Genomic DNA, 14964 nt, shown 5'->3' on the forward strand with positions numbered 1-14964 from the left:
CCAGCATACACCAGCTGGGTCTTTAGAAGTGGGGTCCGGGAACCATGGTGCCCAGGTGGGCAGGTGACTGACTGCCCACCCTGTCGCCTGCCCCACACCAGGGTGGAGAGTGATTCCACAGAGGCACATGGAGACCTCCAGACCACACGGGCAGCACAGGCAAGGCGCCGAGGCCGGTGTGGGTGGAGCTGGGTGTTTCTCCAGAAAGGGCCGTGGTGAGCAGCACTGCCAGCCAAGCACGTCACTTGTCCCTGCCGCGAGGACTGTGGAAAAGCTGACCACATTGGTAATTACAGCAGCCGGAGGTGGCAAGACCTCATAGCATCTCTGACTTCATCTTCTTGTCGGGGCAGGAGAAGGTCTCCCAGGAGGAGGAGGTGACATCTGAAGTTGGTCAGAGGCCGAGAGGAATCCGGCTCAGCCTCCGCTCTTTAAACCAGTGCCGGCTTCTTTGAAAACGTGGCAGGCCCCCTTTTATTGGCTTGCGGGCCTCGCATTTTTAGAACTCATCAGAGGAAAGTGTGTTTTAATAGGCCATATTTTCACCGGCATTTTCTGAGATTGATGATGTAATTAGAGCAGACCAAGAGGATGAAACATTAGGTTTATAAACTAGGATGCGCACAGATGTTTATACTCTTCGGCAGGCACAGATCTGTAAATAATTCTTTTTGCCTTAAACCTAACGTAGTGTTTTGCTCTTTGTGTTATAGCAGCATGTCCTCCACAAAGGCCATTTCTGCGTTTGGCATAAATCACAGCGCGAACAGAGGCTCATGAAATGGTGCCTCCCTCCGTTGGAAGAGAAATGCCCTCCAACTGGATCGGCATAGGTGCCCTTTGGCACTCTGGCTGTTAGGGTTGAGCTCACAGGTTTCAAATGGGCCTTACAGCAGGGACGACGGCTCGTGTCCCCTCTGGTGAGGGAAGGGGAGAAGACCTATCACCCTCTCTGGGTGGAGGGAACCCCCTTACAGATGGAGGTCACAGGAGCATTCCTCGCATGTAGTTTTCTCTCTTCTCATTGAAGTCTTTGTGTGCCCTTGCCCGAGCCAACGCTAATTGTAAATTTCTAGGCTGTTGGCCCAACCTCTTATTTGCTGCTTATGTTTTCTGGTTTTAGCTGATTTCAGCAGCTTCTGCCCACTACCTGGGCAAGAGTGTTCCCATAGCAGTGGATTCCCGGGTGGTCCCCTGCCTCTGGTGCTGTGATCTGCCTGAGCTCTGCCGGCCAAGCTGAGCCGCCATGGTGCCTTCTCTCTGTCGGAGGCCTCTCGGGGGTCACTGTAGAGACACGGCCTGTCACTCCAGGTGACTTAATCAGTGTGGAAAGCCCAGCTGGAAGCCTTCTGTTGGTTTTCTGCCTCCCAACACAAATGCTCTTCAGGTGGTGGTGACCTGACATGGACTCTCAAAGAAAGGCCTTTTGATCCTGGGCTGGGGATGCCTGTCCCCGCGTGCTCCCGGCTGCCTCCCTGTGGAACTGTGGCGCCCAGCCGCCCAGCCGGGCCTCTGCTGGGAGGCAGCTGACCTGAAAGTGATGTTATTTTTTTAACGTGGGTTTTAGTACCCAGAGCAATAATATTTTCAGCTGGTTATTGAGGCTGATTAATGAGCTTCAAGCCTCCATTTGGTTAAATAGAGCTGCCTTCACAGATGTATTTTGGGACAGTGCAAATCCAGGGTTCTGCATGGGATTGAGTTACCCCGAAAGGTGGTCGGCCATTTGCCCGGGGCCTGGGCCCTGCAAAGCAGTCTGGGTAATTCCCATGGTGCCAGACCACTAGGCGGGTTTTCAGGCCAACGGGACACTGGGTGCTTCTCTCTTCATCCTCAAAAAATGGTGGTCAGTCGTGCTCTAGAACGATGAGCCCCTTTGGAGACATAGTTCCCAGCCCTCTCACATGCTCACTCTATTGTATTTGAACTGGTTATTGGTGCTCTCAGAGCCTCAGTTTCTTCATCTGTAAATTGGGTGAGCCTATAACCTACTCCACACTATGTGTGTCCGGGGGGCGGGGAGAGGGCAGATGTGCACACATGTGTTAGTTTGGGGGAATTGTTGGGGAGCATATGGGGGACAATAGCAGGAAAAACTCCAGGGGAAAGAGCCACCGTCTCTCCTTAAATAGTCTCACGAAATCATCAATCAAATCAATTCAAGAAATGATCAATCCCACAAGACTAGTCTTAATAAAGGTGTGGAGGCACTGGCCTTGGCAGGGACATGCACTGAGACGGGTGGCCCAATGGAAGTCAGGAGGCTTGTGCTCCTGTCCTGGCTCTGCTGTGACCAGCTGTATGATTTTAGGTCAGTCCTTTCCTTCCCTGAGCCTTGGTGTCCAGCTCTGAAAAGTGAGGGAGTCGGATTCCTTCCAGAACCACGATCCCATCACTCTGTGATTCAAATGATTGAAGTGTTCATATTTCTTCCTTGGTGAAAATCACTGAGTCTTGATTCTCTGTGAGAAGAGAAACGGTAGCACAAGGAAACTCAGCCACGTTGTGGGGAAGTGTGCCAGGCTGCATCCGTGGGCTTTCCAAATGTGCCTGTGCTTTCCCTCGTCCAGGAGGCTCTCTTGGACTGGCCTGGGGGAGAAACTGGACCCTAGGCACTGGGCTGAGGGGTTGCCCTGAACCGCGCCCGGAGGGCTGGGGCGCCTGGCTCCACGGTGTTTCAGTCTGTCTGTGTTGACGTCATTTCCTCTGTCTCTTTTGAAATAGCTGTGCTTTTGGACCGAGGTTGACAAATCCTTGGGTGGTGGATTTTGAAATGGTTGTAAACAATGTGCAATTAGTTCTCTTGTCTAAATGAGAAAGGCAGGCTTACCCAGGCTTCTTGTTAACCGGAGGCCTTTCCTCCTCTTGGCAAAGGCATCAGATGTGAGTGAAGGAGCCCCTTTTGAGGTCAAGGAAAATAAGGTTTGTCTTTTGGAGGTCCACTGACTTGGCCAGCGATCTGGAGTCCTAAATTCCTTGGTGTTGTTGACAAAGAGCTCTGGTGTGGAGGTCGGCTGCTACCTCCCTGAATGACCCTGGGCATGTCTGCTGAACCTCTCCTGCCCTTCACATGCAGATGAAGGGGTATGGCAGTGGCCCCCCCGGCCGCCCATGTCACTATCTGGGCTTTTTTAAGGTTCAGATAAGAACATATGAGAAATCTCTGTGTGTTCATTTTATAATCTGAAAGCTGCAAAAGGTAAGGCATCGATATTAATGTTTTCTCTTGGAAGGCATAATAGTGACGGGGTGATAATTATGCAACTGTTCATTGAGCAGTATTTATTTTTTTTAATTTTTTTTTGATGTTTATTTATTTTTTAAGAGAGAGAGTGTGAACAAGGGAGGGGCAGAGAGAGAGGGAGACACAGAATCCGAAGCAGGCTCCAGGCTCTCTCTGAGCTGTCAGCACAGAGCCTGACGTGGGGCTCAAACCCACAAGCTGTGAGATCATGACCTGAGCCGAAGTCAGACGCTTAACTGACTGAGCCACCCAGGCGCCCCCATTTGAGCAGTATTATTATGTGCCTGGCTCTGGGCTACGAACTTTATCACATTCTGTCTGCACAATTGCCTTGTAGTAGGTGCTTTTTCTATCTGCATTTTAGAGTTTAAGGAATTTGTCTAAGGTCACGCAGCTGTAAGGTCTGAGTGACCTGAGGGCAGGACAACCTCTCTGGACCTTCCCGTTTGGTGGCTGGTTATTTTCCAGGGGCTTCCTGTGATTTATCGAAGTTGGTGGCTCTCAACCCCTAGCTGCCAGGGGCCCTGCCCTCGCAGCTAGAGGGTCTGTCGGTTGGTGTGGGGTGGTCTGTTTGCTCCTGATGATTCTAACGTGCAGCCCGAGAGGAGAGGGCCTGCCCTAAGCACGTGTTCACGGATGGTGCCAAGTAGGCTGGGCTGGACGTCAAGGCTCCTTGGCCAGGTCGGCTCCCCAGTCCAGGCCTCAGCTTCCTGCCCTGTGGAGGAGGGATTAGTCCCTTGACCTCCATGGTGTCTTCTCGGGGGCCGCTGAGGTTGTGTAACCATGAGCAGCTCATGAGCAGTTCTGATACTGTTCTTGTGCTTTTTCTCTTTCAGGCAGAATATGAAGTTACTCCAGATGAAAAACTGGGGGAGAAAGGGAAGGAAATTATGACCAAGTACCTCACCCCAAAGGTAAGAGGCTGCCCCAACCCCCCAGCAAGAGGAAAAGGGAGTTCTTTTAGAGGAATTTGGGCCCTGGATCCGTGCCAGGCCACGTGGGGGCCTGTACAGCACATGTAAAGCACGCACAGCCACGGGGCTGCAGAGACCCCGTATCTCATCCTCCCCCAGCAAGTGCCCAAGACTGGCGAGGCCCAAGGCGGGTGGGCCTGGGTGGGGAGGCCTGCTCGCTGGGGCCCAATCCCCTCCAGGGACCCCATGCTGGCCATACCCAAGGATTTGTAGCTGGACGGGTGGAGGCCTGGCCCAGCCGGGGTCAGGAGTGCCCAGAAGAAAGGGCACAGCGGGCATGGTTTGGAGAGGTTGGTGTGGAGGGAAAGGGCCCAGGGGTGGGCAGGAAGGAAATGGGGTGGCAGAGGCCACATTGGGTGAATACATGCAGAACGTGGAGGACCCTAAAGTGTGTTCTGGGTGTACTGATGGGAGAGGGGCGCCCACGGCCCTACCTCAGGAGCACCCACACCCCAATGCTGAAGGAACAGTACCAGCCCCTGGGGTCCTGGTGATCTTGGTTCCCTGGAACCTGTTCCTTCTCACCCCCAACTTGACAGATAAAGGTGGTCTCCATCTGGTTCAGAACTTGGCCTGGGAGCCTGGGGTTCTAGTGCCACTTTTTCTCCCCACACAATCCAGTCGTGTTCCCTCACTGGGCCTCAGTCTCCGTTTCTTAAATGTGGCCCTCCCTGCCAGACCCACCTTCTAGAGGTCTTAAGAGTCTGAGTTGAGACCTGTACCCACACAGTTTTGGGTGTGTCCTGTACCCTTGTGGGCCAGCAGTGGCTTCCTCCTCCTCTGGGACTGGGCACGCCCTCTGTCCCAGGCTGCTGGTGGACTGGGGCTGCCACAGCCTGTGTGACGGGGTCCCGGCTGTTCACCCGTCCACACAGAGTGTGGCAGGGAGTAGCAACACAGGCGTGCAGATCAGGAAACGGCTTCACCCCTAGTTTACCATGTGCCCTTGGTCCTCCTCTCCCGGGGTCTCAGTGTTCTTTGCCGTAAAGTGGGTGAGACTTGACCAGATAATGGCAGAGGGTCCCTGCAAATGGGCTCATCGTGGACTCCGTTCTTTCAGCCTACACTGAGTGACACGTGATTCACAAGATAAGAACCAAACAAGGAGAAAAATGGGAGATGCTTCAGTCAGAGAGAGAGGGGTGTTGCCGACGAGGCATAGAGACTCCCTGGATGTGACATTTAGCCCCTGATAAAAGACCAGCCCTGCCCCTACCTGCCTGCCACCTTGGGGGTGCTGCCCCGTGGCTGGTATCCCTTCGCAGCCGCACCAAAGCAGGATGCAGTTACACTGGTTTTTGGCCGCTGCTCAGGGTGACTCCACTCAGACAGGGAGGGCTGTGGGCAGAACAATCCGGGTCACGTACAGCTCCTTCAGCACCAGGTGGCCTTCTGACAGCCAGCGACACCCTTGCAAAGGCATCCAGGGTGACCTCAGGGCTTTCTACCCACAGCAGCTCCTTCAGACTTTAAAATCAGGCCTCCTCTCCCCTGCTCGTACAGACTGTCTCTGCATATTTGTGTAGGTTTTAACTCCGTGACATGAAAGCCCCTTGAAGTGGTACACCCCATCTTGATGTTCTCAGCAAGGGTCCCAGGGGGTCCTTGGCAGCTCTGGTCCCACCTCACACCCTTGCTGCCCTCTCGGGAGTTACGGAGGTCCGGTGGACCCTGAGCGTGTGGGGTTCCCCCACCGCCAGGTACCACACCCAGTCCCGCTCTGGGTGCTCATCTCCAGCATCTGCAGGTGGCCAGGGGGCATCCCTGTGCAGTCTCACACCCAGAGATGTCTCCTGCGTCACTTCCTGCCACTCGTGCCAAGCCCTCACCCCTACTTGTCATTCTCTCGCTGCCTTCCCTTGGGGTCTCTCTGTTTCTGCTTCCTTCTGTCCATGTGACGGGCAAGCGCTCGCGGTACGTCGGCACATTTCAGAGATGAGAGGATTCAGTTCGTAAAGCGCCCCCGGACGCTGAGCGGGGCCGGCTCCCTCTGCACACGGCGTGGCCCTGGGCACATGTGGCTGCCCGCTCCGTCTGCGGGGCCCCTGGGCAGCTCTGCCCTGCTTTGTTTCAGACACAGGCCTCTTTGGCGTCTATGGAAGCGCTCAGGTTGAAAGTGGTCAAGAAGGAGACGTGTCTGAGCGGGGTCCCTGTCCACCCACACTTACAGCTGCTGACGTGCGGCTTTTGACCTGGTCACCTCTTGAAACAGCAGGAACGCCTTGGGCATAAGCAGGGCCCAGAGGCCCGGGGAGGTGGGTGAGAGCAACAGCTCACCAGCTGAGCGGCCCCCAGGCGTTGTGTGTGCTGGCTTCCGTCTCTGGGACACGAGAGGTGGCCAGGTGGCGGCCAGGGCCCAGGGAGGCGAGTAACATGCTGCGGCCACTCAAACGCTAGAGTCTTCCGCTGCCCTCAACAAAGGCGGTTTCCGCAGTGCCTGAGCTTTGCCAGTCCGGCTCTGCATCTGCGCCCAGTTTGGGGCTGCCCGCCCGCTTGTCTTCCCCCAGACATGTGTTGAGGACCCACTGTGTGCAGACACGCTCACCTGATCCCTGCAGCTACCACGTGATGCGATTCTGTTGTCTCCGTCTTATGGTTGCGCCCGGGGAGGCTCAGGAGGGGCTGTCACCATCCCAGGTCATGCAGCTGGGACTTGAGCCCTTGGTCTTCACCCCGTGGTGCACTGTTTCCCACTCCTGGCCCCTCACTGCCCTCCTGCCACCCTGCCCGGGAGCATCTGCGGGCCTGGCTGTGATCCACAGTGAGGATGAAGTGTTCCTCTGCTCGGCCCTGCCAGCTCCTCGGGCCCATCCAAGGGCTGCTGCAGGGGACCGTTTCACTCTCTGCCGACCAGAAGCCTCTGCTGGTGGACCCCATCCCGCCCTCCAGACCTCCCTGCCCCTGCTCAGCGCTGCCTCCATTTCCTGGAGGGATGGGGCCCAGACTCCTCATCAGCTCAGATGGTTTTACAAGTGCCTCAGAGCCTGCCAACATTTTTTCCTTAAGTACTCCTCAATTTAAAGAATTTAAACCACACCATGTGTTATGGCCCAGGGGCCTGGGGGAGGTGGTCGAAGCAGTCCCATGGGGCGACTGTTTTCCTACAATAAATTTCACACTGCCTCCCAGTCCTTCCTGTAGACAATCTCTCAGGAGCCGTTTTCGCTTCTCAGTTCTGCAGATGGCCCTGGTGCTGGAGAGCCAGGGGCTGAGGCTCCGGCATTGGCCCTCAGGTCTTTGAACAACCCCCAGAGTCATTGTCCCCAAACCCAGACTGTCCTTACCTTGAGCCTTTCAGGTCTTTGAACAACCCCCAGAGTCATTGTCCCCAAACCCAGACTGTCCTTACCTTGAGCCTTTCAAGGCATAGCCCCCGTGTCTCAGCTCTAAGCAGCAATTCCAAAGGGTAGGCTGAAGGACACTGATCATCTGAGAAGCTCTGTGGGCAACTACGTGTGGGCAACACTATCTGCTGCATGTGCCCTTGTGAAAATTCACCTGGCACGTGAGCATCTCAAAGGCCCTAAGAAGTCCTGCAATAAAGAAACCTGTTTAACCGCAGACAAAGCATTTCCCAAACTTATTTGACCATAAAACCTTCCACCCTCCCGCCGCCCAAATTTTACACCCTGCTGGATACATCTGTGGCTACAGAACACATCCAAGGGGCTTCATGACCTGGTTTCCTTCTGCTTCAAAATGCTTTCTCCTGATACCCCTCCCTCAGGCCCCACACTGGGCTTTGGCCCAGTCTCTTCTTGACGACCACATCTCATTGTCCCTATTCAGGCCGTTCCCCACAAGGCCCTTCACCTAGACCCTTACTCTGTTTTTCTCCCTTCCCTGTTCCTCAGCCTGATGCCTTGGCTGCACACAGCCCCTTGCCACTGGTCAGATGCCATCACACCTACTTGGGCGGTCACCAAGCACGCCGCGCTGTGTACTCATGCAAGTACATGAGGTCGGTGCTTCTGTGCCCCGGTGCAGGGGTTCTGAGGAGCCCGCCCTGCAGAGGGTGACACACATCAACGGGTCCGTCAGCGGCAATGTGACGGGAACAGTGGCGGAACTGTGCAAAGGGAAAAGGGAAGAGGGGAGGAGGATCCTGAGAAGCTGCCCCTAGACCACCCTGGACAAGCCAGGGAGGCTTCTGGGAGGTGAGGCAGCTGAATCAAATTTTAAGGTGATGAGGAGGAAGAGACCAGGTATGAATGAAAGGAAAGAAGGGCGTTTCATGGGCAAAGGTATAGAGCATCACCTGGGAATGTTTTGCCCCCCAGGGGACAGTTGGCAGAGACTGGAGATATTTTTGATTGGCACAACTGGGGGGAGGTGCTCCTGGCATCTAACAGGTAGGGGCCAGGGGTCCTGTTGAGCGTCCTACGATGCACAGGACAGCCCCATAACAAAGTATTTTCTGACCCCAAATGTCAGTGGCGTTGAGGTTGAGAAACCCTGGTATAGACGTGGGCAAGGGTGTAGCGGGAGTAGAAGGTAGGGGGATGGAGATCCCCTGGGCAGCAGGGCCTGGCAAACCATGCTGAGGAGATTGACAGCATCCTGGAGGCAGTGGGAGCTGTTTGCGGTTGAGGCTGTTTCCTCTGACCACATGGAGAACAGGGGATTGGTGGGGGGACTGGAGGCAGAAGACTAGGGAGCTGATGCAGGTGCCACGGGAGTGACTGTGACCCACGCTGGGACATGACAGCACGAGGGTCTTGGGAAATGTTAGCAGGAAGGAGTTCTTGGGGGCGGCCAGGTGTGGGGTGTGAAGGGGAAGGGCAGGAGACCCAGGTGACTCCTGGTTTTCATCCTGAGTCACTGAGTGGGTGCAGCGCCCCCAGGAAAGACACAGGACATGGGACGAAGGTCATTGCTGCTCACTGGGCAGAGATGGTGGCATCTGTTCTTTGTGGGTGTCCCCCACACCTGCCAGTGCTGGACTCACGGCTTGCAATCATTGTGAGCTGCTTTGAATGAGACAGCGAGAGGGCCCTGGGAAGCTTCCTTCCGCGAGCCCCTCACCTCGTGTCCCTTGTGTCTTTTCTTGGGGAGCTGCCGCTTGGCTGGTTTTTGTTCCCCGGCGTCTGACATGGTGTGTTTGCTAGGAGTCTGGCTGGAAAATCCCTCTCGTTCTAAGTCAGAATTTATGCCTGGAGCTGAATTCTCACTCCCTGTGTGATGACGCCCTTCAAACCCTGGCTTGAAGGCTTCCTTCCTGAGAGGCAAGCCCACTCCTTGGATACTGCCCAGATCTTGCATCGGTTGGCCAGACATGGCCAGCTTTGCGCTGGGGGCTGTTGGAGACACCAGCCCTGGGTGGGCTTTGGAGTGCACCGAAAGCGGGGTCTAACACAAAGGCGGCAGAGAGCTGCAAGAAGACCTTCTGGAACCAGGTCGACCTGGGTCGGAGGGCAGACTTGGCCTCTTTCAGCTGCGTGGCCTTGGGACAGTTACTAGGCTTCCAGCTGTCAAGTGGGTGGGGTGGTGGCGAGGGTCCCAAATGCCAGCAAGTACACAGCCCAGGGGCTGGTCCGTGTTAGACACTCGCTCAGTGGGGGCTAGCGTCTGACTTTCCCCCTCCTCTCTGTGCTTTCAGTACGAGGCTGTTGAATGAGGAAATCACTCAGACATGAACTCCAGCTGTGGGGTTGAGCGAGGCCAAGGAGGGGTCTGGAGGGCCCCCGGCCACAGAGGCTGGCCAGAGAGGCCAGGCTCGTTAGAAGGCGATACGTTCGTCAGGATGATTAATACTAGCCGCTACAAGAAACAACCCCCAAATCTCAGGGCCTTCGCACAACAGAGATCCTTTCTTTCTTAGGCACAATCCGACTGGGTCTTCAGCTCTCCTGGGTTGAAGACCAGGGGTCCTGGCTGCTTTTGTGGCCCCACCATCTTGAAGGTGTTGTCTCATGGTCACTGCCAAAGGGGAGGAGATGAGTGAAGGAAGCACTCAAGCATGAACTGCCTTGTTAAAGCTCCCCTGGCCAGCAAGGGAGGTTGAAAGATTTGGGGGAGCATACGGAATATGTCTTTCTGCCTGCCTTCTCACCCCCCAAACCCCTAAACTGAAAACATTGTCTCTGTGGCAGGCTAGTCTCTGATGCTGGTGAGACAGCCACGAACATGGCATGTCCTAGAAATAGTCAAAGGTATGTCAGCTTGGAGAAGCTGGCCCCCGGGGCAGATCAGATGTGTGTGCTGAGCTCTGTAGAGATCCAGGCGGCTCATCTTCCAGGTACCTGCAGACCAGAGGTGATATAGGTGTTCGGAGTGGTGGGGGGAGGGGCAGGCTTGCTCTGAGCTGGGGTGGACCAGGAAGTAGTTTTAATTATAGTAATAAATAATAATATGTGATCACGAAAGCATCCATCACTACAGACTTTAAAATATTGGCTTTACGGAGATATAATTCACATACCAGAAAAGTTATCCTTTTAAAGTGTGCAGTTCAGTGGTTTAAAATATTCACAGAGTTGTACCACTATCACCACTATTTGCATCCAGGACATTTTATCACCCCCAATAGAAACTCTACTCATTAGCAGTCACCCCCTGTCTCCCTTTCCTCCCAGCCCCTGGCAAAAACTAACCTACTTCCTGTCTCTGTGGACTTGCCTATTCTGGACATTTCATATAAATGGAGTCATAGAGCGCGTGCCTTTTGTATCTTCTTCTACTTAGTATAATGTTTCAGGGTGTACCCGCGTTGTAACATATTTAAGTACTTCATCCTTTTTCATGGCTGGATAGTATCCCACTGTATGGATAGACCCCATTGTTTTTATCTTGTCACCAATGAATGGACACTTGGTTTGTTTACACTTTGGGGCTATAACGAAAAACATTGCTGTGAACATTTGTGTACAGGTTTCTTCCTGGACATGTGTTTTCATCCCCCTTGGAGAGATACTTAGGAGTGGAGTAGCGGGTCACAGGGTAACTCGGTGCTTAGTCATGTGAGGAACTGTCGAGAATACTCTGGAAGGGGCTGCACCATTTTGCATTTCCCCCCCGCTGTGCATGAGGGTTCCCGTTTCTCTGCATCCTCACCAGCACTTGCCATTTTCCCTCTTTTTAATATTATTCATCGTAGAGGGTGTGAAATGGTATCTCGTGGTGGTTTTGATTTGCATTTTCCTGATGACTGACGATGCCGAACGCTGTTTCATGTGCTTATCGGCCATTTGTGGATCTTCTTGGGAGAACTGTCTATTCAGACCCTTTGTTCATCTTTAAATTAGGTTGATGATCTTCTTAAAGTTGAATCCTAAGGCTTCTTTGTATGCTCTGCATACGAGTCGTTTATCAGATATGTGACTTGCAAATATTTTCTCCCATCCTGTGAGTGGTCCTTTTACTTTTGTGATAGTGTCCTCTGAAGCGCAACGGGTTTTAATTTTGATAAAATTCAGATTCAGTTTTGTTACTTGTTTTTAAATGACTTGCTTCCACTTTGTCTTATCTATCCTTGTCAGAAGGCCTCGGGGTTTTGGGGAACAGGGTGCATATGGGGACAAATAAATCATAGTGCACGTTAGGCGCACGAATCTGGCTTCCCCTGGAGAACCAAAGCCCCATTGCCAGTTGGGAAAAGCAGGGCCAGGCATGGTCCTTCACGAATATTCAAAAAGTCCCTCTATATTTCTTAGGCTGTCTGTGTCCAACACTGCAATGCCACCTTACACACCTGCTCTTGGCTCCTTCTATAGCAACGCTCCAAGCTGGGTATTAGTGTACCCATTTTACAGGTCAGGCAGCCAAGGTCGGGGAAAGGAAGAGGCTGGTTTAGAATTGTGGGGGCAGGGCTTCAGGCGAGTCCCCGAGTGTCCCGCGTCAGCCATGTTGTTTGTAGGACGTCTCGCCATGATTCATTTTAACTGGGCTCGTAAGCAGTTGTGCTGGGCCTCCGTCTTTGAGCTGTGCCAGCCCAGTCACTGAGGCCTGGCAGATGGCACCCAGTTTTGATGTGGGTTTGCTAGGTAGCAAAAGGGGTAGCTCAGACCTGGTGGTGGGTTCTGCTGAAAGGGCCTGGACACCAAGGTGCACTGGTAGGTTGGGTCAGCCTTCTGGCATGAACCGGCTTGGCAGCCTCTGTGGGATGCTGGGAACGCCCAGGGCGGGCAGCTTCTAGAGGGCACTTCTTGCCGGAGGTCTGCCGGCAGGATATTGTTCTCTGGGCCCCACATAGACACATGCCTCTTTGCTTCTATAAACAATGATAGGGTAAAGCAGGGAAGTTTGTTCTCGTTAAGGGGAAGTTACCCATCAGCCTGAGTTTTTGCACAAAAGAAATCTATTCCTAGTGCTGGTGTGGCTCTCCGGAAAACATCCACCTTTTAAAAAGTAGAGAGCTTGAATGAAAGGAAATAATAATTATTCCGAGTTCCTCTTTCTCTGGCCCCTTGTCCCCTGCTCACTTCACTGGCGCCTCCCCCTTCCCGACCCGGGAAGCAGATCAGCAGTCAGCTAGCCCAGGCTGGCTAGCTTCTTGGTGGGGACAGCTCCTCGGCCTTTGAGGAAGGCAGTCGGTGGCTTCAGTCCTTGCCCTGAAGAGCACACAGAGCCCCAGTTCTGCCCCTTCCAGCCCTACATCCTTGGAGCCTCAGTCTCCCCGTCTGAGTATCATGGGCATCTTTCATTCCTTTCTAAAAAAAATTTTTTTAACGTTTATTATTTATTTATTTATTCAGAAATTTTTTAATGTTTATTTTTGAGAGAGAGACAGAGACAGAACATGAGCGGGGGAGGGGCAGAGAGAGAAGGAGACACAGAATCTGAAGCAGGCTCCAGGCTCTGTGCGACAGCTCAGGCTCCAAGGCTCCAAGGCTCTGAGCTGTCGCACAGAGCCTGATGTGGGACTCAAACCCACAAACTGTGAGGTCATGACCTGAGCCGAAGTCTGGCGCTTAACTCACTGAACCACCCAGGCACCCTTATTATTTATTTTTTGAGAGAGAGAGAGAGAGAGAGAGAGCAAGGGAGGGTCAGAGAGAGAGAGGGAGACATAGAATCTGAAGCAGACTCCAGGCTCTGAGCTGTCAGCACAGAGCCTGATGTGGGGCTTGAACTCATGAACCGTGAGATCATGACCTGAGCTAAAGTTGGACACTTAACTGACTGAGCCACCCAGGCGCCACCCCCCCATCCTTCATTGTTGCTGTGCCTTCACAGATTTTGCTGAATCTGCATACCAACCTTACACTTGTTTATAGTTTTTTTTTTTTCTTTTAAGTTAACTCATGTCTTTCTGTTTAATTTAAAATAAATGAGTTTCAGGGCACCTGACCGGGTCAATCGGTGGAGCATGCAACTCTTGATCTTGAGGTTGTAAGTTCGGGCCCCACGTTGGGTGTAGAGATTACTTAAAAATAAAATCTTTTAAAAAATAAAGTTTCAGAAGAAACTTGTATTCAGGAACATGCCTGGAAAACCAGTATTTGTTTGTCGTACAGAAAGACAACTGGGAAAGTGGCATTAAATCCTAGCTGGATCCTCTTGTGCCTGCCAAAGGCTCTGAGCCTAAGGCCACCTTTCTCTTTGTTTGAAAGGGAGATTAGTGAGTATGGGAGAGGTGTTAGCAAGATGGTGGTATCACACCGAGACTTTCTTCTTGATGACAGGAGGCTCAAAGGAGAATTGAAAAGGGAATACCTTGTTCACCGAGAGCGATTCAGATTATTGTGTCCCTGCACCTCCTAAGACCATCTCATCATCTTCGGAAAATGCTGGGCTGGCTAACTGTCAGTTTCCCAGCTGTGATGCATTTTATAAATGCTGGCCTGTTGTTAGGGAAAGCATGATCTAGAGCAAGGAGCACTGGACTGGGAGACAGGCTCATTCCCCATCTCCCTTCCTGCAGTCTGTGGTCTGGGGGGGACCTGGCTTGGAGTCTGCCTAACCATCTAACCAAGCCTTGGTCACCAGGGTAATAACCCAAGGCATGGGATATGGGGGGCTTGGGCAAATCCCTCCCTTCCATGTGCCTGCCCCATCCTTCATGGGGTTTGGGCTTCCAGACACTAGCCCCGGACCCAGCATTTCATCTCTGCTAGACTGCTTGGCCCTCATCTGTCTCCCAGCACCTGGAACAGCATCTCTATCCTGTTGTCAATGAACCCAGGGAGCTCGGAGTCTGCCTTCGCTTGAGCCCCTCCTGAGCAGCATGCGGCTGGGCAGCTGGCTGGGCTGGAGGGGCAGCTGGGCCATGCACCCTGGCTTTTCCCGCTTTTTGCCACAGCACTGCAAAAAGACTCCCAGAAGAGGACTGAAAAGGAAACTCAAGAGAGCAACTTCTGGAGTTTTCTCCAGCAGTGGGGAAGTGGAGGCTGGGTCTCTTCCTCTTCCAGTTTTGGGAACAGCAGAGAGCGGAATTCAAAACGAATTGTGCTTACTAGCTATCAGGGGCAAGACAGAAGGGATCTAGCATCTATTGAGCAACTACTGCATGCCTGGAACTCCGTGTCCCTGTTGTACTCAGTCCTCATAACAGCCAGCTGAAAGGAGGAGAAATGAGAGCTCAGAGGGGTTGAGTAATTGCCCAAGAACACCAAGCTTGAGCAGAGTGGGGAATTGAACCCGGGCCTGAGCTCCAAATTCTGCCCTCTTCTCACTCCCCTCACAGCCAGATGCCTCCTCTCCCTGGGCCTCAGTTTCCATCAGTAGAGTGAGGAGGTTGGCCATCCAACTCCACATCCCTGTACATCTAGGGACGGCTCTCACTCTGTGCCAGACAGGAGTCCAAGG

At 53.3% G+C, this 14964-nt stretch overlaps 1 protein-coding gene across 3 annotated transcripts in view; it reads left to right on the plus strand.

Annotated features, from left to right (window-relative positions):
* Positions 1-14964, plus strand: part of GRK5 (G protein-coupled receptor kinase 5) — a 209929-nt gene that overhangs the window by 151261 nt on the left and 43704 nt on the right. For 2 of the 3 annotated variants that reach the window (XM_042908659.1, XM_042908661.1), the window contains one exon: positions 4081-4158. In XM_042908659.1, coding sequence (XP_042764593.1) covers positions 4081-4158 — 78 coding nt within the window. Of the gene's footprint in view, positions 1-2786; positions 3200-4080; positions 4159-14964 lie in introns of those variants that run through there. The other variant, XM_042908660.1, reaches the window with a different exon arrangement.

Source organism: Panthera leo, chromosome D2 (genome assembly GCF_018350215.1).
Source record: "Panthera leo isolate Ple1 chromosome D2, P.leo_Ple1_pat1.1, whole genome shotgun sequence".
In the NCBI taxonomy this organism is placed as follows: Eukaryota; Metazoa; Chordata; class Mammalia; order Carnivora; family Felidae; genus Panthera; species Panthera leo.